Source organism: Astatotilapia calliptera, chromosome 5 (genome assembly GCF_964374335.1).
Source record: "Astatotilapia calliptera chromosome 5, fAstCal68.1, whole genome shotgun sequence".
NCBI classification, from domain to species: Eukaryota; Metazoa; Chordata; class Actinopteri; order Cichliformes; family Cichlidae; genus Astatotilapia; species Astatotilapia calliptera.
In genome coordinates, this window is record NC_137426.1 from 19,494,596 (window position 1) to 19,516,381 (window position 21,786).

Genomic DNA, 21,786 nt, shown 5'->3' on the forward strand with positions numbered 1-21,786 from the left:
GTGCTGTTTTTCTGGAGTAATTTTTCATGTCTTCTTAGTTTGTGTTCCAAAATGTGTGTCTGCATGAGTGCACAACAAAACATTAACTTTGTTTGAAGCATAAGACACAGTGGTGTGTTTTCAGGTTTTTTATTGTTATGCATGTGTGTTTAATGTGTGTTCAGCGTGTGCTTTCGGTTGTATGTGCGAGTGTATGCAGAGGAGTGTGTTAGTGTGTGTGTGTTGGAGACGTGATGTTTATTTCACATTGTGGTTCTATGACATGCTTTTTCATGGCATTTCTTTCTTATTTGCACTGCATGTAAATGTTCAGATATTCTAGTTTTGCATTTATTCATAACAGGAGATCTGTTATGAGGATGTGTTTTGAGTCAGTAATATTTTTTTTTCTACTTGCTTGCTGTGTCAGTCATGACTCGTGTCATTGCTCAGATTCTTACCAGACTACCGTGACCTCTCCAAATGCATGCTGGGGTGTCAGACACTCACCTCATCCCCCTAACATCCTTTCCATGTCCCGCCTCTCGCAGATGGCGCTTGGCCACCCGCTCCATTCCCCTCCGGTCAGTTTTTTCCATAGAGCCTTGTGCAGTTTGTCCTTGTTCTCTTGCTACACTCCTCTTTACTTCCAGACAGAATGGCCCTGGTGCTCAGAGCTTGGAAATTCTACACAACATTAAGGGCAATAATGTTGGGAATTAAACCGATGAACCTATGAAGCTCAGCGTGTTTGGGAATTCCTAACAAAGGTTTACTTGTGTTTCCTAATGTCACCATTTAATGTCCTTAAAGTTGTGTAGAGGCCACTGTGGCTTCACATGTAGCTGCTGTAATGCATCAATCAGGGAACAGATCAAGTCACAGAGTGACCTAAAAGGAAACGATACTAAAAGTTAGGCCTCAGTTGTAGTGTTCACATCAAAGTAAAAATTCAGGTAAGGTCTGAAAATTTCCCAGGAGTTCAGTAGGCACGAATTTAGTGTGATTTTGTACACTTACAATGATGGTGGTTTAATGCAGCTGAGTCTGAGGTTCTTTGATGATCTTGTGTTTGTGTCTCTGTGAGTGATTGTCTCTGTGTTTTGTTCTGTCTTCCTGTAGTGAGCTCTTAAAGCTCAGAATGGAGCTCATATGTAGCGCAGGTGTGTAGACTCCAGTCAGGTGCATGAACACTCCCACAGCAACTCTCTACTTTTTCCTTCTTTCTACCTTTCTGCCTTTCTTCTTCTTCTCCCTGTTTCAGTATGGCTCAGTCTCTCTGGTTTTCTTTTCTGTCCCAGTCTTGGTCTCTATTGCTGTTTCCCTCCTCCTGCCTCTTTGTCTGTGTCTTTCTCTCTCTCTCTTTTCCTTCTCTGATGTTTATTCATATCCTTCTGCACCGGACTGTGAGAGCGCCCTGCTATGGCAGTTTTGTTGCAGGGCACTACTGACATGCATGAGTTGCTGCATTGCTATGAGTTCACATCATTCAAAGGTCTTGCGTGTGCGTGCAGTGCTTCCCCAGCAACGTGGCAATGCTGAACGCATGCTCCATCGGCGCTGTGGCCAGGATTACCTAAAGAACCTCCTCAGGCTAATTCTATTTTTTTTAATCATTTCTGCTCATGCTGCACCTCATAACGACAGTTTGCAAAATATTGACTCAAGCCACATCTGTCTGATTATCTTATGTTGTCAGTGCTGAGCCTTTCTGATATTTTCCACATGGAGCTAAATGCTTTTTTTTGCTGTAAAATCACATTATCATGATACAGGCTCAGCCTAACCACCATCACTATGACTGATGTTTCTTTTCTTTTTTTAAAAGTTTTGCATCTGGATTTTGTTTGGGGATAAATGCTCGCTGATTACAGCTGATGATATCAAATGATTTATTTGTCAATTGACATGAATTGCAAACAAAAGTTGTGTATGGGTATGAATCTGTGCGAGCGACTGTGTGTACATAATTGATCATACTCAAGCTCTTTTGGTCAGCAAATTTTCAGTCACTTAAAATGACAAACTATTGGATTGTGAACATCCTACTTGTACTCTCTTGTGTCTATTTGTGCCATAGATAATGCTTCAAGCGCACAATATATGATTTTTGTGCAGTCATATGTTGATGTGTACCTGTCTGAATCTGAAGCCTGCAGGGTATATGTCGAGATACAGCAGGACTCTGTAAGAACAGCACATGATGCTTTTATAGCAACATCGATTCATTGCATTTGTCAGTTAGACGTAACAACTCATTAACATCGTCTAAGAGGATCTCATCATCATTTAGTCTCATCAATAAAAACCATTACACCGGGGGAGTGATAAAGTTGTGTGTCAGTCTTAAATGTTGATTCGTATTTAAGTAATTTTATGTTGTATGTCAGTCAACCCCACATAGAAATGTTAAGTAATGTGAACTTGTTGTTTGGCAGTCTTTTAAAGTGTTAAGATAAGATTTAATGGTAAATACATGTGTGTCTTTGTCACAGTGAAACTATAAGACAGTTTGTCCTGTCAGTGAGAAGAGTAGTGACTGTGTTCTGTCTGCGTCTTTGCTGACGTGTGCTGGTGTCGTGTGATTTTAAAAACAAAACAAAACAAAAACTATCAAATGTGTTGTTCCACGTTTTTGGCCCATTGTGTGTTAGACCTGTGGCCTCTGTACAAGTCATTAATACAGGTCTTTGATTTTAAAGCCAACGGAGACTCCTCAGTTGGATGAGATGGGGGTAAGATGCTCCACCCCCCACACCTTTAACTCTGTCAGGGCCATGCCATGTTTGGATTTGCATTTCTCTGTTTAGTCTTCTGTTGTCAGTTACACTTTCTATGATCTGTTGCTTATTTCAAGTCCATGTTATGTACTATTACGTTTTCACGTTCAGGTTTCCTTTCTCGTTATATTTCTTTTCTTCTTTTCCTCATTTTGCTTTTGTTAGCTCCTTCGCATAAATCCTCAAAACATTTGCTTTTAATTTTTCCTTTTGTTTGGAGTTATTTCGAAGGAGAGTGTGTCTCTCAAACGTGACGTTTGTATCCTGTTAGGTGGGAGCGGTTTTTAAGCCGCTCTTCACGTTTGTATTGTTGACACTGCTACATGGTCTCTGCCACCATTCTTGGGTGGGGTAGTGACCCATGGATGACCCCTGGGATCAGGTCACCCAGCTCTGACCTGTGAACCTCCTGGCCGACCCGTTCGGGTTGGTCCCACTGTGACTCCGCATGCAGTGACTCTGGACTGAGGGTGCCATGCTTGTGCAGATGTGTCCTGTCAAGTATGGCAAGGTTTTCTCCAGCATGCTTGCCTCCTTGCTTCCTTCCCTGTAGGTCTTTACAGTGACAGGGAACCTGACAGTGCTTTATACACAGGCAGAAACAGACACATATCAGCTGCCGCAGACTGCCTAACAGACTTCTCTAGATTGTGTTTTTTGAAGTCTTTACATTTGTTTTTGAGAGCTGCAATCATATCTGAAAGGCATAGCGGTCAAACCAGAAAATCTCTGCTCAAATAAAAGCAAAACTCTGCTTTGATTTAAAGATCCAGTTTCAGTTTTTCACTATGAAAAGATGCAGTGCTGCTTTCTCAGCTCATATGTAGCTGGTACAGACGTCTTGGATAAGACTTCATCATCCCATAAAGCACAGCCGGGTGCTCTGTGTTCACTATAAACGTGCTCTGTTGCTCTTCTGCTGCATAACACTGAACGTTTCCTCCACAGAACACAGAGGACAGCGCTCGAATCTCCATCACTTTTTTTCGTCTGTTTCGAGTCATGCGGCTGGTCAAACTTCTCAGCAGAGGAGAGGGTATTCGCACCCTGCTTTGGACTTTTATTAAATCCTTTCAGGTGAGATGCAGCACAAATGTTTAATCAATGTCTAAGGGAAAAATGGAAGTTGCTCATATGAATCTTTTTCTACTTTTCCCCTGTTTTTTGCCTTAAGGCTCTGCCATATGTTGCTCTTCTGATAGCCATGCTGTTCTTCATCTACGCTGTCATTGGCATGCAGGTTGGTAAACTGGACAGAAAATACTTTTTCCACAAATTTTTAACCACAACAGTAAGAGTGCAGTTGTATTCATTTGGCAATGTTTCTCTAACAGGTGTTTGGAAAGATTGCAATGGTTGATGGCACTCACATTAACAGAAACAACAACTTCCAGACCTTCCCACAGGCCGTGCTGCTTCTCTTCAGGTCTGTGGATAACTGATGTCAGGCCATCAGGAAAATCAAATTTGTTTTCTAGGTGATTAATTTGTGTGCGCCATGCCTGCGTTTTCTCCAGGTGTGCCACAGGTGAAGCGTGGCAAGAGATCATGTTGGCCTGTATGCCAGGGAAACTGTGCGACCCAGAGTCTGACTACAACCCCGGGGAGGAGATGACGTGTGGCAGTGGATTTGCAATAGTTTACTTCATCACTTTCTACATGCTCTGTGCTTTCTTGGTACACAAAAATGAAACTGTGTTTATCTAAGGATTCATTTCTTATCAGTTATACTTGCGTGGTGTGTATTGCACTACCTTATCATTTGCAGCATCAGTAGTGGGAGTTCTGTTTCTTAAAGATATCAGTTTTCACATCGCAGGTTTAATATGTGTAACATATTACTATACATATAACATTTGATCATTCTTACACCTAGAGCTAATATGAAATGGGGCAAAAATGAATAATCTTTAAAATCATCATAACATAAAACAACAGGTCCAAGTTATGTGCATCATAGCACAATAGTGTCAAAATAAAAATGTCCTTTCTATAAAATACAATGTGTTCCTAGAACCCTATGTATACTGTATGTCTGTTATTTTGAAAAAAATACTTTGTAAATATATTAAGACCTTTTTCTTTTATTTTCGTAGATTATTAATTTGTTTGTGGCCGTCATTATGGACAACTTTGACTATCTGACACGTGATTGGTCCATTCTTGGTCCTCACCACCTTGATGAATTCAAAAGAATTTGGTCAGAGTATGACCCTGAGGCAAAGTATGTGCTTTATTCCTCATCTGAATATTCATGTTCATGTTCATTTTTTTAACTATGTCCATTACTTTCTATGTATTTTTCTCATATAGAGGCAGAATTAAACATCTGGATGTTGTAACCCTTCTTCGTCGCATCCAGCCTCCACTGGGTTTTGGCAAGCTGTGTCCTCACAGAGTGGCTTGCAAGGTCTCCTCTCCTCTCCTCTCTTCTCCTCTCCTCTCCTCTCCTCTCCTCTTCTCTTCTCTTCTCTCCTGTCATTTTGATTAATAATTTCAGGTAGAAATGATGATTATTTTACAACAATATTAAAGGCTTGTTCTCTTCTTTCAGAGGCTGGTAGCCATGAACATGCCTCTGAACAGTGATGGTACTGTTATGTTTAATGCCACTTTGTTTGCACTGGTGCGGACAGCCCTAAAGATAAAAACAGAAGGTATAAATCAAACATGAATGACATTTCATTAAATTGCTGCTAAGAGAACAAAGAAAAATATTCCCCCAAAATTCAGCTCACGCACACACTGCATTAATTGTTCTCAACTTCAGTTTAAATGGCTGTAAAGTGGAGGGCTGGGTTCTCAGGGATGCTTGTTTCCCTGTGGTGCAGGTAATCTAGAGCAGGCCAATGAAGAGCTGCGAGCTGTCATCAAGAAAATTTGGAAGAGAACCAGCATGAAGCTGCTGGATCAAGTGGTGCCTCCTGCTGGTGGTTAGTGGAATTAACATCACAGACACCTTCATGTCCTCTGTTTGACACACAAATCAGCCTAAAGCAGCCTGCAGAAAACACACACACACAAACCATATGCTTCCATGCTGTTCACATATAATTACTCCAAACAGGTATTTTGTAACCAAGTCCTTAAATAAACCTAACACTCACGCTCACACTGAGACAGTGTCACATATAAATAAGGCTAAATTGTGCTGTTTCTGCTTTGTTCATCTTCTCCCTGTTGTCCCCTCAGCAGTATGTCTTTTTTAGTCTGTGTGTATTCAGTACACACTGCTCCCTCCCGCCTGCCCTGGATGCTGATGGAGGCCACTGACTATCTGCTGGGCTTTGGGCTTGCATGGCCTTATAGACCACTGTGCAAGAGCATGCTTCGTCTTTCTCTCCAACATCTCTGTCCTTCCTTCTTTATCTGTTTCTTGTCTCTACTCTCTCTCTTCTGTCTTTTTTTTTTTTACTGCCTGAGCTTTTTTTCTTCTCATACTTTTGTATCTCTGTGTCCAAAACTTTGAAAACACTTCAGAATATTCTGAAGCAGTTCTGTTTTAGGGTGGTGGCATGGAACTAGTGTTGCCTCTCTCTCTGATCTCTGTCCCCAGCGTGCTTGTTCAAAGTGATTCAGACCCCTGCTTCAGAATGATTCTCACACACTCGTACATGCTTTTTAAATTCAAAAAATGGCAGAATATACATGCAAGAACACAAGCTTTGAGTACAGTATTTAGAAAAAAAAGCATACATAATATTATGTAGGGGCATACATGAGCACAAGCATATGAAATTACACACCGACATGTATGATGCATACTGTAGTTTTGCTTGCTTGCATGTGCTAAAGCAGTTAAAAAACATTCAATAGCATCCTTTGACATCCAAGAAAGATTTAGAAAAGAAAATTTAAGAAAAATTTGAACAAATTAATCAAGTGGCCTAAATGGAAAAATTGTTTTTGATACACATTTAAAAATTGAAAAGCCTTTCTGTTTTCCTGTCATGATTAACTGAACAGAATTAAAATTGTTCATTAATTTCCAATGAGCTCAAATGCTCTTGTTGATCTTCTCTTGAAGAAGAAAAGACTTTCTGCAGAGCAATAGTAATCATTTAAAGTTTTATCAGTCCTTTTAATGTTGCAGGTGTTTGAACACAAATTCCTCCAATTAAATCATCCACAAGTCAGACATACTTACATACATGTAATCTCACAGAAATACACACATGAAGACATGTTGGGATATGTTCATTCTCTGTCCTTTCTGATACACAGCAAATGATCCTATTTGGTACATAATGAGGTAAAGTATATACACCATCAAAATGGATTTATAACATTTGGTTAGAAATCATTTGGTTGGTGGAGGTTAAAAAGTGCCTCGCTATTCTTAAGTTCTAAGGTGGTGAACCCCCACCACCCATAGACGAGGGAAGAGAAGAGTCTTTCCCTCTCTCTCCCAGGGTACTGTGTGTTGCTGACATAGGAAGCATTTGTGTGGTCTGTTCACTCAGATGATGAGGTAACCGTGGGGAAGTTCTATGCCACCTTCCTGATACAGGACTACTTTAGGAAATTCAAGAAACGTAAAGAGGAAGGCCTGGTGGGTGCACACCCTTCCCAGAACAACACAGCCATTGCTTTACAGGTGAGTCTTACGACACTCAAGTGTGTTTCTGACAACGTGAGACGGGCTGTTGAGACCTTTGTTAAAATGGATGAATGAATGAACTTTGTTAAATCTGATATACATCTCTGTGCATTTCATTCAAAACTCATCAAGAGTGCTGATGTTATGGTTTGTGATCCAGCAGGACGTTCATGATCTTGGTGTACAGTATGATTCTGTGATTTATGTTTCTCTTGTGTGAATTTAGTACTTGTGTCTTCTGTGTCTCAAAAAAATAGCTAGATGTTGATGTTAAGTGCACATCACTGTCTTCAGCCACCATTGCATGTATTTTCTGTGCATCACAGTCCACGACTCATGAATTTCACATGCAAAGCTTGTTGCAGTTTCTGTTACCTTATATTGTATGATATATGGCGTCAGTATAGTCCCATATATCACTGTCAGACAAAAACATGACCAACTAGTTTCTTTATATTTAACTTTTTCTATGTATTCTGCTATTATATAGATCTACAAAGAAAAGAGTGAGAAGAAAATTATATTTTTACATTATTTACATTTTATTTTTTTCATCCAACTAGTGGAAAATATTTCAGAGGGAAAAAAAGGGACTGAAAGGGCTACAAAACAACATCAGCAAAAGTAAAAGCGAAATATACGAATAAATACTTTTTTGGAGTAATGTTAAGTAATTTGGAAGTGTAAAAGTAAAGTAAAGTAGTGCAGTAATGAGTACATACAAAAATGATTTAATTTAAAGAAAAAACATAAAAATGGGAAGGTAAGTTAATAGCAGAATAAAAATGAAGATAAATAAAAAAGTAAAACGAATCAATTATATAATTACATGCAATGCTTTCACCTGAAATGTAAATTGCTCTCTTTTTCCAAATTAATAAGATGTTTAAGAAATTGGAATCCAGTCATTTTAGGCACCACACAGTCAACATAATCTCCCGTTCTTGGTGATAGGAAGGCAACTGCAGCAATCAAATTCTTTGAGTTGTTGATTTCTCTTTCTGTCAAGTTTTATTTGACAAATTGCAATCATTGCAGTGAAAATCGAATACTAAACACAACATATGGGTGATTGAACATACATTTTTCTATATTTAACTCAAGAAATAGCCATGAATCACATTTTTTTATTCATATTAAATTACTTCCTGCAGTACTCAAAGTATTCCCAGTATGTGACAGAAGCATATCTGGAATCTACCGAAGGCTACATTCAGGAGAGCACATCTGCCTGTCTCTGTGTTCTCATCTCTCACAGTCTGAAAGTACTGTAAGTGTCAGGTGTTGTACAGCACAGGTGCGTGTATGTTCAGTATGTGTGGTGGTTGTGCCTGTATGATGTCAGAGTTCGCACTGTGAGTTTTAAGATGAAGGTCACAACCATAGCTCTTAGCCTTGTTGTTGTCATGGTTCCAGGCTGGCCTTCGTACGCTGCATGATATTGGGCCTGAAATTCGCCGGGCGATATCATGTGATCTGCAGGATGACGAACTAATAGACTTTATTCCAGAGGAAGACGAGGAAATTTATAGGGTAACTGATTCAAATTTACACAAAGGGAAATGTTTGTGCTTGTAAATATTAATTCTTGTTCATGGAAAGGTATGTGTGAAAAAGCTAGCTGTAGATGGAAATGGAGTAGGAAGCATTTAGCAGCTAAATCTGTAGCAGAAGCATTAGCTTCAGATTTTATATCTGCAATATGTAAGTTTTTTTTTCTTCTAATGAGTTCATTTTGCTTTATTATGTTTCTTCTCCATTTCAGTTCCAACAATCTAAACAGTGTTTTGTTTTGCTCGCACATCATGCCATGTACCAGCTTCCTAACTTACTTTTGCACATATATTTTTCTTAAACAATATCAGCCCTCAGACTTAACATCAATAGCATTTGTCTTGTAAGAAGGAGAAATGCTGGTGGTTTTACTGTGAGTGTTCCTTCACAGCGTAATGGTGGACTCTTTGGTAACCATCTCATGAATGGTGGTCATCGGCGATCCAATGGGCATCAAACCAATGCCACTCAGCGCCCTCTGCAAGTGCAGCCTCCACCTCACTACGCCCACATGGAGCAGCCAGTAGGACGCCTGTCTAGAGCCAATGCAATGTCCCATCCCAACCACCATCATCACCACCACCACCATCATCACCACCGCCACCACAACTCCTACGGAAAGTCTCCCAAATCTACCAACATAAACCTCAACAATGCCAACGTGTCCAGTCTTCCCAACGGAGGACACCATCGCTACTACGAACACGCACCTCCCAATGGCTATCCAGGTCTACGCAGCTCCTATTATGATTACGACAAGCCACGGACACCCCAGGGTCAAAGGTATCCACACAGTGATCATTATGTCATGTTGCAGAATTAGATCAAACAATATAGAGTGAAAGTGGATTTATATAAATTTATATAAACCTGAAGCTCCATTCACACCCTGTTGTTGTATCCTTTGTCTCTGGCACATTTTATTTGGCAGTGTGTACTTACTCCCATTACGCGTCAAATGTTGCAATTACATGTGGACTAAACATGTAAAATATTACGTCACATCAAGACGTGCTCAACATGGACTGTTGCAGCAGGAATTTCAATACTGTCTGAACTAACTTATCTGTAAGAAAATCTTTGTAGAAAAGTCAGATACCACGTTTGTATGAATGTAATTACAAGTGTATGTTACAATGAATTTGATAATTATGGAAGAACATATAGCACTAACACATATTAAGAGGTGTCCTTGTCTTCATTTCTGCCCAGTGATAGTCACGAAGAGACTTCTTATGGTGTACAACAACACATAAGAGGATTTATTTTTAAAAACATCACTGTGGTTATTCACTGTGTGAGTGCTTGCTGTTGTCAGACATCGATGGACAATACTGCTACTGTGTTTTTCCACAGGCAGATTCTTATCAGACTTTTCCATTACATTAGCCTCTACTGGAAACTTCATTCCACCATGCATCATAAGCCTACTCTTGTACTGACACTTAATTTGTGACCAGTAGCACATTTTTCTTCTGATTTCCCATCTTCTGTTTAAACTACATTCTCCAGTATTGGGCCTGTTTTTCCTTAGTGCCCAAGAAGTTTGGGGGACAATTTCATTGCTTCCTCTTTATGAAAAAGAAATGATTCTCAGATTGTTTCTTATCTTAAAGGTAGATAATGGAATTGTCAGCCGACAGTGGAGTCATCGCCGTCACTCTCTGTTCTCCTTGTACATATATATGAGAATGCTGTATATGCTTCATATACTGTATGATATATATGTCACACTTTCTTCACCCAGTTTCCTGTGTTCTCTCCTTCTCCCTTTCTCCTTCCTAACTAAATTCTTTCTCTTGGCCATCCCTGTGCTTTCTTGGACAGAAGGCGCTACTATGAGACCTATGTTAGGTATGTTGTTTTTCTAGGTTTGGTTCCAGCAATGTGTCTCAACAGCAAAAGAAGGACTTTTGTTTCATTTTGACTTGGTTTTGGAAATTGTTGCATCCTTGCTAAGTCAGTGTTTCACATTACATGCTGGCCAGTCATTTTGCTTTCCTAGTTGTTATGGCACAGTTGTGTTTATGCATTGTTGGATAAATAATAGAGAAATGAATGTGAGTGGTCAGCATTGTGCTGAGAGCAGCCCTGCTTAATGCATGTGTAAAAGTGATGCGCTTGCTTTAAAGGACTACCCAGATGCTTGAAGACAGGGGAGTGTATGAGAATGTTTGAAATGAAGTGAGTGAAAATCACTACTTGTGTCCACTTCTTCTGTTTAGTGCACATTTCCCGCAACACTGCATATAGTTAACGTCATGACTTACTAGAAAGAGATGTGTTTTAATTAAAGTAGTGAATGTCAAAGTGGATGGGGTGTTTACATGGCAGAGATAACCCACGACTTCTGTTTGTCTTGGTTTGGTTGTAAAAGGGTGGTCTCTTGAATTGCTGCCCCCTGTAGGCTTGTGTCTGCATGGCAGTGCATGGCAGTATAGCAGTAACCCCCATAACGACAGTAACAGTGTGCACGCTCTAACCCCTCTGCCCTGGCTCTTTCACAGGTCCCACAGAGGGGATGGTCGCCATCCCACCATCCGAAGGGAGGAGGAGTTTGATGAAGACCATTTCTCCGGGGAGTATTACAGCGGGGAGGAGTTTTATGAAGATGACAGTATGCTGTCAGGGGACAGGTAACAGTCTTTTCACAGTTTTGCAGTTTGCAGTTGCAATTTCATTCTGACTTGGCTAGAAATTTATTCCAAAGGTGTTTTGGATAATGGATCCCATAATGTAATGTTCACCAGGTATCAGAACAGCGACACGGAGTATGAGACTCCCAAAGGCTACCATCATCCTGACAGTTACTACGATGATGATGAGCAGCCTCTCTACCGCGACTCACGGAGGTCACCAAAGAGAAGATTGCTTCCTGCAACACCTCAAGGTATATTATGACCATCATTTATATATAAAAGATAGACATGGCTTTCTTCTCTGAAAGTGGAGGCTGATATTTGAATGCATTCTTTCTAATGGCCAGTAGGGGGCAAAAAGGAGTCAATTAGAAAAATAAGCATTATGCTCAAAAAAATCTTTCTCAATCAGTCTACACTCTCAGTAATGACTTTATTTAACACGGCCTGATGTTCATTTAGTCAGTTATGGTTTGATATAGAGTAAGCAGACAGGAAAGAAGGGTATGCTTTAGGGTATTCTTATTGTGTGATTGTCGCTACAGTAATAGTGTCCTTGGTTTTTGGTCAGATCCTTCCCTTTCATGTGGGCTCTGGTTCCAAAAAAGTAAGGTGGCTAAAATATTAAAATTGTTCATCCCATAAAAACAGCCTGTGATTGTCGTCCTCCTTGACCTGGTGCCATGTGTCAATGTTAAATATTGTAGAAAGCTTTTACGTGAGGCACACCCCTCTTTGCTTTTCATTTCTTCATAGCTTGTTATTACATTGTACATTAGTACATTGATCAGAGCATAGATTTTCTTAATATCTGAAATTATTAAAGTGGCAAATGTTAATCCTCTATCCAGTTAAGGTGATTTTAATAGATGAGCAACATAAAATAGCTGTGTGGGGTTTTTTGTGTGCTTGTGGACAAACCTCACAAAGCTGTAGTTTTCTTTTAAAGGTTGTACATGTACACAAACTTTGCTTTTTGTTCGTTTTATTGTATTGTATTACTCGTATGTTTGAATTTCTCTCATTGTTTCTAAGTTAATGCTCACTGCTCTACTCTGGATTAATTCAGGTAATAGAAGGCCATCCTTCAACTTTGAGTGTCTGCGCAGACAAAGTAGCCATGATGAGCTTCCACATCAGCGTACTGCTCTACCACTGCACCTTATGCAGCACCAGGTAACACAGACATTCTTTAAGTTACATTTTTGGCCTTGGGTGGAGTGACATTTGTTAGTAAGTTGCAGATTGCATCAGCTTTCTTAAATGAATTGCTAAATATCACAGAAAACTGTTGAATCGAGATACTACACAGCTATGAAATAGCAGCAAACAGAACTGCTTCCCAAGTGGGTGGCACAGTTTAACTATACTTCAAGTCACTTTTGTGTTCCACCGTCAAAATCCTCCTTCTTCACCCATCAGGTTATGGCTGTAGCAGGGCTGGACTCTAGCAGAGCCCATCGCCTCTCCCCAACCCGCTCCACCCGTTCTTGGGCCACACCCCCTGCCACACCGGCCAGTAAAGACCAGTCACCATACTACACCCCTCTCATACGTGTGGAACACCCACACAGGGAGAGTGTTGTTGGTAGCCAAGTGTCTGTGCGCAAGAGCTCCTGGTACACAGACGATCCCGAGTTCTCCCAGAGAACGTACTCACCTGTGCACCTGCAGGTTCCTCCGGAGTACCATAACCAGTACCACCAGAAAAGAGGCAGTGCAACAAGCCTTGTGGAAGCGGTGAGTTTAAGGCTGTTTGGTGGAATAGTTACTGGAAATTTTGCATGACCTGGGCTTTGATCTCACAAGCACATTTTCAGATTTATTGTGTCATCTGAACAAAACACAAAACACAGTCTTAAAAAAATCCACACTGAGATATTTTTCTTCAAATTCCTCCGAACAGGTTTTGATATCAGAAGGACTTGGGAGATATGCCAAGGATCCCAAGTTTGTCGCTGCCACAAAGCACGAGATAGCAGATGCATGTGAGATGACGATAGATGAGATGGAGAGTGCAGCCAGCCACCTGCTGAATGGAGGAATGTCCCCGGGTATCAATGGGGTAAATGTGTTTCCCCTTCTGACTCCAAGGGATTATGAACTGCCGGACACCGCAGCCAGCTACAGTGATGAAGAGCCAGAGACAGAACCCAGAGGTCCTTACGAGGAGGACCTGGCAGACGAGATGATCTGCATCACAACTTTATAGCAGAGGCTGGAGGATTCTGCACATTAGGACCCTTATAGATTTGCGAAAATTTAAAAGAAATGCATCTGTTGGCTCTGACCCAAAGAAGTGCCTTTAAAGTGAAGAGAAAAGGCATAGGGATGAGAGACACACAAGTCCTGTTCGTTTAATTGTTCTCCACCTGCCAGCCGTGGAGGTCACAGCACAGAGCCAGTTACCATTCCTGTTGAGCACAGAGGGACAGACTGGATCTTCCTTCCAAAGGCTTTGACCTGATGGTAATATACAGGTTCTGCCTGCAGCCAGTCAAAGACAATAACGCTGATGCCAGTGAAAGAGATGGACCAACTGGCAAAGGTGTGAGATGCTCTAGAGGGTGGGTCTCTAAGGGTGATGACAATCAGATGTTCGATGTCATTACCTCAGTCACTTTTTTAAGGTTTGGCATATCATGCAAGTTTTCAATGCAAGCATAGAAAGGCATATCTCCTCACATAGTTTTTAGAATAACTCGACCCCTTCGTCGTTAGCGCAGATCGTTTAAAGATCGCTAGAGCTGAGTGAAATAGTGAGATAGAGAGCTGAGTTGCACCAGATTATGCAGGAACTAACAGTCCTACTTATAGCATCATTCAACTTGAGATATGTACTTTTCAAGCAACTAAAGCATTTGTGATAAATGCACTAGCAGGCAGGTTATTTTAACACTTTAGAATAGCCTGATTAATATTTCATAGTTGATATGCTGTAAATTGTATTATATAACAAAAGAAACTTTGTAAAGAGATATTCTATATTTTGTAATTATGTATCATTTAAAAGATCAGCAATATGGACCCTTGTGACTCATGTTATACTATAAAAGCAGACTTGCATTATTTTATTAGGTAAACTGTTCGGATATTTATTTGCTTTTTTTTTTTTTGCCAATATGCACCTTTTATTTTGCCTATGACGACAGCATTCTTTAGAGGTTCTGCTTATGTGGCGACACTACCGCACAAGATATGCTTTGTTTCCTTAGCATAGGAGTACACTTGTTACTTCATCAAACTGACAATGGAGCATTTTTAGAAGGCAAGCCTCAAGGATCCAGTGCTGAAATTTCTCACAGATGTGACGAACACATTTGTTTGCATATTTTGTGCACAGTATTTTAAAATGCGTAGTGCATTAACAATGCTGCTTTTTTCAGTTGGCTTCGGAGTCAAACCTAGGTTTTTGTCAGCCCCTACTGAAATGCCTTTTTGCTGCTGAAAGAACGAAAACTGATAGATGGTAATAACAGGGATAAATTAACACTTTCAAAGCTCATGCTGGGAATTTCACTCTTTGTTGGTCATGGCAGGGTTTCGTTAGACCTTTGTACCGAATCTTAGCTATCACATCTTAGCCTTCATGCTGTATGTGGAGAGGGCTTAGGTGGCAGAAGACACATGCACACATCCAAGGGCCGGAAACAGCCCCAACATGTGTTCTAGGTGAAAGTACTGAGGGTGTCCTGGTGTCAGGATGCTGCAGAGAGGCAAAGCAATACTAACCCCCACACCCCCAACCTTTCTTTCTCAGCCTCCCTGGTTCCTGCGTATAGTATACCTCGTTAGGCATTGGTGAAGACATATCATTGTCACAGCTTATCTGTTTGTCCCAGTATCCCACAGTGGATTCGTTGAGATTAACTAGGGCTGAACGTGGATTTTAGTGTGACTGTATGAAAATGAATGGCAAACCCCACACTGGGTACGTTTAAATAAAGGAGTAGCTGGAGCCCACAAGTTTAAAAACACAAGGCAACAAAATATCTTTTAACCATTCATCATCCGTTTTTCTCTTGCATAAAGATACTGGACTAAATAAATTGAGGTGGGCTATTTCAGGCGTTACCATAGAGCGTTTAAGGGTTAATGTGACCTGCTGTTGTAGGCGAGTGCATACTGTACTCTAATTCAACCGAATACTGTCATGAAAATGTAGGTTTTCCATTTTGTGTGCACATTGAAAGGGCTCTTTGAATTGTTTGTGAGTAAAAAAAAAAAAAAAGTGTTGTAGTCCTTTTGTTGATAACTGTCATAAAAAGGACCAATGCACATAAAAGGCACATTGTACTATTCGTAGCAATTACAGTACTGATGAACTGAAGATATGCATTATTTTGTAAACACTTTTAAAAGTTGTGTTAAACTAAAGATTAAAAGAACTTACTTTTACCTCATGTCAGGGATTCCTGAAAAAAGAAAAAAAGAATATAATGATTTGGTTCAGTCTACCAATGGTATTTAAATATTAGCACATAGCTGTTTGTCTTTGCACAAGTAACTGTATAGTGCTTTTTGTTTCTCCCTTTTCTAAACAGATTTGTGTATTAAGGTGAGACAATTTTGTACTTTTTGTGACTGTGTGTATGGTTTAGTGGAATCTATATTTGTCATTTACACCTCACCTCATAATGCTGGGAATGAAAGAGTATTAAAAACATTTTTCAAGGTGCACTGTTCCTCTGTTTTGCAGGTAGGAGAAAAAATAAAATAAAATGATCAAGTACCAGTTTACAGAGAAACACATGTTGATTTGAACGTTTCTATTAGTTTTCTTCATCTTGTTATGATTATAATTACTATTACTACTATTAATGTTCAGAAAGCTGTATTAAAATAGAAGATAATGTAATATATGTACAATATGGAAAGACCCATGGTAATGTTCTCTACTTGAAAGTCTTGATATCTGCTCCTTAATGTTTTTATTGAGTAAACATCTTTTCTCTTAGTAGCAAATGCTTTACTATAACCCTCTAGGTTTTGTATCAATACATTTTTTGTATTTTTTATTTTATTTTATTTTGGCCTTGATTTTCTTTGAATCGATACTGATATTTTATTTTCTATTGATCATCATTGAATAAACTTATGCTGAAATGCTGTTCTAATCTCTTTGCATTCTACACTTTTTAGCAGACAGACAGTTGCTGTGAGTGTCGCCTCGCAAATAAAAACAAATAATTCAAACGCATAACTTCACTGACGTTTGTGTAATGTGACAGAAGACGTCTGCAAAATGAATTTTTACAAGCATGTTGCATTTGCACATTTCAGGAAGGAGACACTTTGTTTATCTCCACAGTTGTTGTCGCCTCCGATGCCTCATCGTCCTCCCATGGCTCTTTCCCGCACATCAGGAAGGGTACAGCGTATTTACGGAACTAAAGGAAACATATATCACAGTCTATTATTGTAAGTCAATAATAACATTTCTGATTTATCAGCATATACAGTAGAAACTATGTACATTAGATAGGCTTTTAGATTGTAGGTTATATCATATACAACAAAACAAACACTAACAGTGATATTAAAGTGTGACAAAATAAAAATAACTTTTAAAATGTAACTCATTGCCAACCCTACACATATGCTTTAAAAAGAGAGTATAAACATATAATAAGGCTTTTGTAAGCACAGAAATATGCATTTAAGAAAAAACATACATGTCTGTAACTACAACCCCTCCTGTGTGTCTATTGTGTCTATTGAAAATATGTTTTACTGGCTTTATGGGAGAATTGATCATATGTGAAGGTAACTGTAAAATTAAAAATAAACAAAAATAGACTCTAAACCCTTTGCTCGTTTTAAACTGGGGTGAAATGGTTTATTTACTGTAGACAAATTTAAAATTTTCTCATTAAAACTGGAATATTCAACGTAAAATATATCAAATCTGTAAGTTATATAATACCAACAGAAACAGTGTTGTATTTATTCCTGTATTTCCTGAATAGCTGTGTAATACATTTTATCCCCACTGGGTGGTGCTCATGTGACGGAAAAAAGAGTTGATTCACTAGTTCCCCTCAATGTGTTTACCATATCTGGCTGAATACAATTATTACCTGCTTATTGAGGTAGATATAGATGATGGGATTGTACACAGTGCTGCTCTTGGCCAGATAAACAGGCACTGTGCCCACCAGAGGATGAATCTTCACATCTGGGTTGTACACCACAAGCATGGCCAGGGTGGCATACGGCATCCAGCTGATCAGAAATGTCAGGACCATCAGGATCACCATGGACGCCACCTTCATCTCCCCTTTAGCCACTGCGCCACCTTCCACACAAGCCATCTTTGATACCTGTAAAATGGTGTGTTACTGATAGGGTCACTAAAGACATTTAGAGAGGAAACATCTCTGCAGTAAGATTCAAGACTGAACTGAAAGTGACAAGAAGCCCCAGCTAGACACTAAACACTTTACTGAACAGGATTAGAATTTTAAAAAAGCTGGTAAGAACTGATTTAACCTTTAAAAAACAGAAAAATAAAACACAGTATCATAAAGTTTACACACTTCTTATCAGAGGTGGGACCAAGTCATTGTTTTGCAAGTCTCAAGTAAGTCTCAAGTCTTTATCCTCAAGTCTCAAGTCAAGTCTCAAGTAATGTCAGGCAAGTCAGAGTCGAGTCTCAAGTCACTGGTGTAAAAGTCCGAGTCAAGTCACAAGTCTGAAATTTTGAATTTCAAGTCCTTTCGAATCGTTAAAAAAAACGAAAAAAAGCATGTTGCAGTTTTATGCTAAATGTAAATATTAGACCATGTAATTTTTAAATCTGTGTTTTTCTCAACACATGACAAAATAGTGAACTTAGAAAATATACACAAATTGTGAAATTGCACCTCTTTAAAATGCAGCTCAATTAAACCTAGCTCCAAGAATAATTTTCACCGACAGTTCTGAGATAAGCTGCATGTTATTCTTGGATGCGGTTGTAGGACCGGCTTTAAAATCGCATGACAAAAATATCATACATAAATAAATGATATTTTTTAAAAATATATCATTAAAAAAAAAACTGCATCACCAACGTAGCCTGGAAAACATTTGCTAGTTAGATGAAGTCAGCTATCTCATGGTAGCATATTTATATGCATATTTATAATTATACGCTTCTTGGAGTGAGTGCATACACTCATGAAGTTTAGTAACTTCAGGTCGCTGCGGATGGGTGCAGGACCTTGAAATGCACCGTGTAGAACGAAAGACCATCGTACATATCATAAGTTTACCAGTCTCACAAATCGTCATCATAAATACACATTCGTTAACCGTTTATTAATAGGACCTTTGAGCTCAACGGTAATTAATTAGTAGTGGAAATAATTTCTGGTAGCATCACAGAAATGTAGCAGTGACAATAATACTGTATGCTGTAATCGTACTGGGCAATTAGTGATACAAAAAACCTGTTTTATCCTGTGAATAAAAGTATATGTTTTTGTCAATGTACCATAATAACAGAAGCGAAACGCAATATTGTGTCAGGACAATTCACTATTTATGCACAATAAATAAAGGAGCATAGCGCCACAATTTCTGTTCAGCGCCAGACTTGCTTGTAACCTATATCACCAATTATGTTAAGAAAAATGACGCATTAACTACAACAGCAGACTGACCTTTGTGGAAATGCTTGGAGCAGACTAACCTGTGAGCTGGAGTGTTCTAGGACGTTATATTTGATCTTTGAATGGCTGCAATCCAGGCCATCCGTCGCGTCTTTGTTACTGCGGAAACATGGCTCGAACAATTTCTCCTCAATGACATAATCCGATAACAACCGATCTCTTTACCCGTCGGCTTCCCGTGGCTGTCATGCGACCGGCTATTGCAGTTAATAATACAACAGCTTCTTGACATTTTTGTTTCTTTTTATCGCTGTATAACTGATTTTAATTGAAAGCCTGCGTGCGCTAGTACCGCTTGCCACGAGTTCCCAGAATCCTTTGCGGTTCTACCCGTGAATGACGTCACATTTTCAATCTCTATATAATATGCATGTTAAATTTTGTATTTGGGGTAAAATATCAAGTCTTTTCAAGTAAACCGGTTCAAGTCCAATTCAAGTCCCAAGTCATTGGTGTAAAAGTCCAAGTCAAGTCACAAGTCTTAGAACATTTTTTCAAGTCAAGTCTAAAGTCATAAAATTAATGACTCGAGTCTGACTCGAGTCCAAGTCATGTGACTCGAGTCCACACCTCTGCTTCTTATAGTATATTGTCTTTATTGTGAGTAGTATGTGTAGCCTAAAGCTGTCAGTTAAATATGATAAATTTAAAAATAAGAGATTTTACTAGTGATCAGAGTTATAATGTAAATTCAAACACATACTTCCATTGTGCTACAAATCCCGCAGATGACTTTAACACCATAACTTAAAAGTATGCGTGTTATTTTTACAACGCTGATCTATAATAGCTCACCCGGTGTAACGTCCACATTAGCTTGGTGTAGGATACCAGGATGATGGCAAAAGGAACAGCAAAGCACACCGCAAAGTAAACCACGATGTAGGAGACATTTTGAGGGTCTCTGTTGTGCCAGTCTGGCGCACAGGATGTCCCAACACCCTCCAACTCATACCTTCCCCATCCAAACAATGGAGGCAGGTTCCATGTCAGGGACCACAGCCAAGATAATATAACACCTCCAACTGCATGCTTCTTTTGGAAGGTAATTTGTCCCAGTGGCTTACACACCACAAACATCCTCTCCACTGCGATCAGAGCAACGGTGCACAGAGATGTGATACCTAAAATAAATAAATAAGTAAATAAAATAAAATTTGAATTTTCACGGACGCTAGTGGAGGTGAAAGTACTTTTAATGACACTGTACTCCATGTGGTATTCTTTGAACTTACCAAACAAGGACACAGCAAAACCTTCCATCACACAGCCTGTTCTGCCCAGGGAAAAGTACCCTTGGGCGTTGTTGACCACAGAAAGCACTCCTCCGGTCATGGCTGTGCCCAGATCAGCCACAGCCATGTTCATTAGAGCATAGTTGAGCGGCTGCCTCAGCTGCTTGTACAGGAGGGATACAATAATCACTGTAGCGTTGAGGGTGATGGCCGGACCAGTAAAAATGGCCATAATGATGGACAGAATGATGTAGCCAGCCCGTGGAAGAGAGGGTTCCCCCTGCGGACCCAGGTAAAAAGAAGCATTTTGCAAAGATCCAGAGTGCTGCATGGATGCAAAACTATAGGAAAAAAAGTGGTATGGTCGTCTTTTCTTCCCTGGAGGTGCTCAGAGTTCAATATCTCACTACTCGAGTGTGACAGTGGAGATTAGACGACTCGAGTCTAAGAATAAATCCTCCAGATCTGGACTTACCAAAGAGTAATTCCTCCAAAATGATGGTCCTTGATCCCCCACCCTTTTCTTAATTGTAAAAGGATTTAAACAGGCAGTGCTTGTTGCTGCGCTCAACCCACTGAGCAAGTACAGAAGAAAAGCAAGACAATACAACAAAAATAAAAATACAATAATATAAGATTATTTGTGACTGCTCCCCCTCACAGAGGACAACTAAATCAGACTGCTGATTTAGTTGTCTGTGAAATGCTTAGAGAGAGGTGTTTCACAACATGTGCTAACTACTGTAATTAGGACTGTGTGCCCCAAAAAGTTGATTCTGTTCATCTAGACGTTGCGTTTTCTGTGGGAGAAACATTTTCTCACTCATCCTAGTGACTTCTTGAGATGAGGACATATATATATTTTTAAAAAAATCAAACTGTAACTTTTTCAAATATGCATCTTTTAGTGCTACTGCTCTGTATAGAAAAAGCATAGGCATAATTAAACTCTCTAAGTTGCTAATTTTGAATACAGCAGCGTAAGAAACATGATCATCTTTCTTGGAAATTATTTTTTAGATCAATAAAATGACAGTAATAGTGTAACAAATTAGTTCAAATGTGATTAAATTATCCTTTTTTCTTCAAGAGTAGTTTTATCTTTAGGATTTGAGTGAGTTGGGGAAGGAAGGGTTATACAAAATGGTCCGAGGATTTAAAATATTTTTCTCTTGAATGTTGGCATAAAAATGTCTTCAACAAACTTAATTTTGAAACTATATTACTAATAACAGATTTCTGTCAGAAAGCAAAACATATATATTGAGTATTTTTATAGTCTATATGAATAAAATATTTACTTCAGGGTGACAAAGCCATGAAGTAGTTGTTGTGTAGGATAAT

At 39.3% G+C, this 21,786-nt stretch overlaps 2 protein-coding genes across 3 annotated transcripts in view; one reads left to right on the forward strand and one right to left on the reverse strand.

Moving 5' to 3' along the window:
* Positions 1–16,669, forward strand: part of cacna1da (calcium channel, voltage-dependent, L type, alpha 1D subunit, a) — a 69,950-nt gene extending 53,281 nt beyond the window's left edge. For both annotated transcript variants that reach the window (XM_026167827.2, XM_026167831.2), the window contains 17 exons: positions 3,708–3,836; positions 3,934–3,999; positions 4,094–4,185; positions 4,277–4,436; positions 4,856–4,983; positions 5,073–5,169; positions 5,314–5,416; positions 5,591–5,692; positions 7,223–7,356; positions 8,776–8,892; positions 9,305–9,696; positions 10,741–10,767; positions 11,421–11,549; positions 11,664–11,803; positions 12,622–12,728; positions 12,975–13,292; positions 13,459–16,669. In XM_026167827.2, coding sequence (XP_026023612.1) covers positions 3,708–3,836; positions 3,934–3,999; positions 4,094–4,185; positions 4,277–4,436; positions 4,856–4,983; positions 5,073–5,169; positions 5,314–5,416; positions 5,591–5,692; positions 7,223–7,356; positions 8,776–8,892; positions 9,305–9,696; positions 10,741–10,767; positions 11,421–11,549; positions 11,664–11,803; positions 12,622–12,728; positions 12,975–13,292; positions 13,459–13,764 — 2,547 coding nt within the window. In that variant the 3' untranslated portion in view covers positions 13,765–16,669. The remainder of the gene's footprint in view (positions 1–3,707; positions 3,837–3,933; positions 4,000–4,093; positions 4,186–4,276; positions 4,437–4,855; positions 4,984–5,072; positions 5,170–5,313; positions 5,417–5,590; positions 5,693–7,222; positions 7,357–8,775; positions 8,893–9,304; positions 9,697–10,740; positions 10,768–11,420; positions 11,550–11,663; positions 11,804–12,621; positions 12,729–12,974; positions 13,293–13,458) is intronic.
* An 87-nt stretch (positions 16,670–16,756) lies between these two features.
* LOC113022431 (parapinopsin-like) lies at positions 16,757–20,866 on the reverse strand. The gene is made up of 4 exons (XM_026167833.2): positions 20,443–20,866; positions 20,003–20,331; positions 17,633–17,875; positions 16,757–16,942 (listed from the first exon to the last, which is right to left on the reverse strand). The coding sequence occupies exons 1-4, from the start codon at positions 20,771–20,773 to the stop codon at positions 16,832–16,834; spliced, it is 1,014 nt and encodes a 337-aa protein (XP_026023618.1). The 5' UTR covers positions 20,774–20,866; the 3' UTR covers positions 16,757–16,831.
* Positions 20,867–21,786: the final 920 nt, after the last annotated feature.

Coding starts and splice junctions, on each gene's coding strand:
- LOC113022431 (XM_026167833.2), bottom strand. CDS start 20,773: ATGCAGCACTCTGGATCTTTGCAAAATGCTTCTTTTTACCTGGGTCCG. Junction 20,332..20,442: donor TTTTGCTGTGTCCTTGTTTG/GTAAGTTCAAAG, acceptor TATTTATTTTAG/GTATCACATCTCTGTGCACC. Junction 16,943..17,632: donor ATATCTACCTCAATAAGCAG/GTAATAATTGTA, acceptor TGTTTCCTTTAG/TTCCGTAAATACGCTGTACC.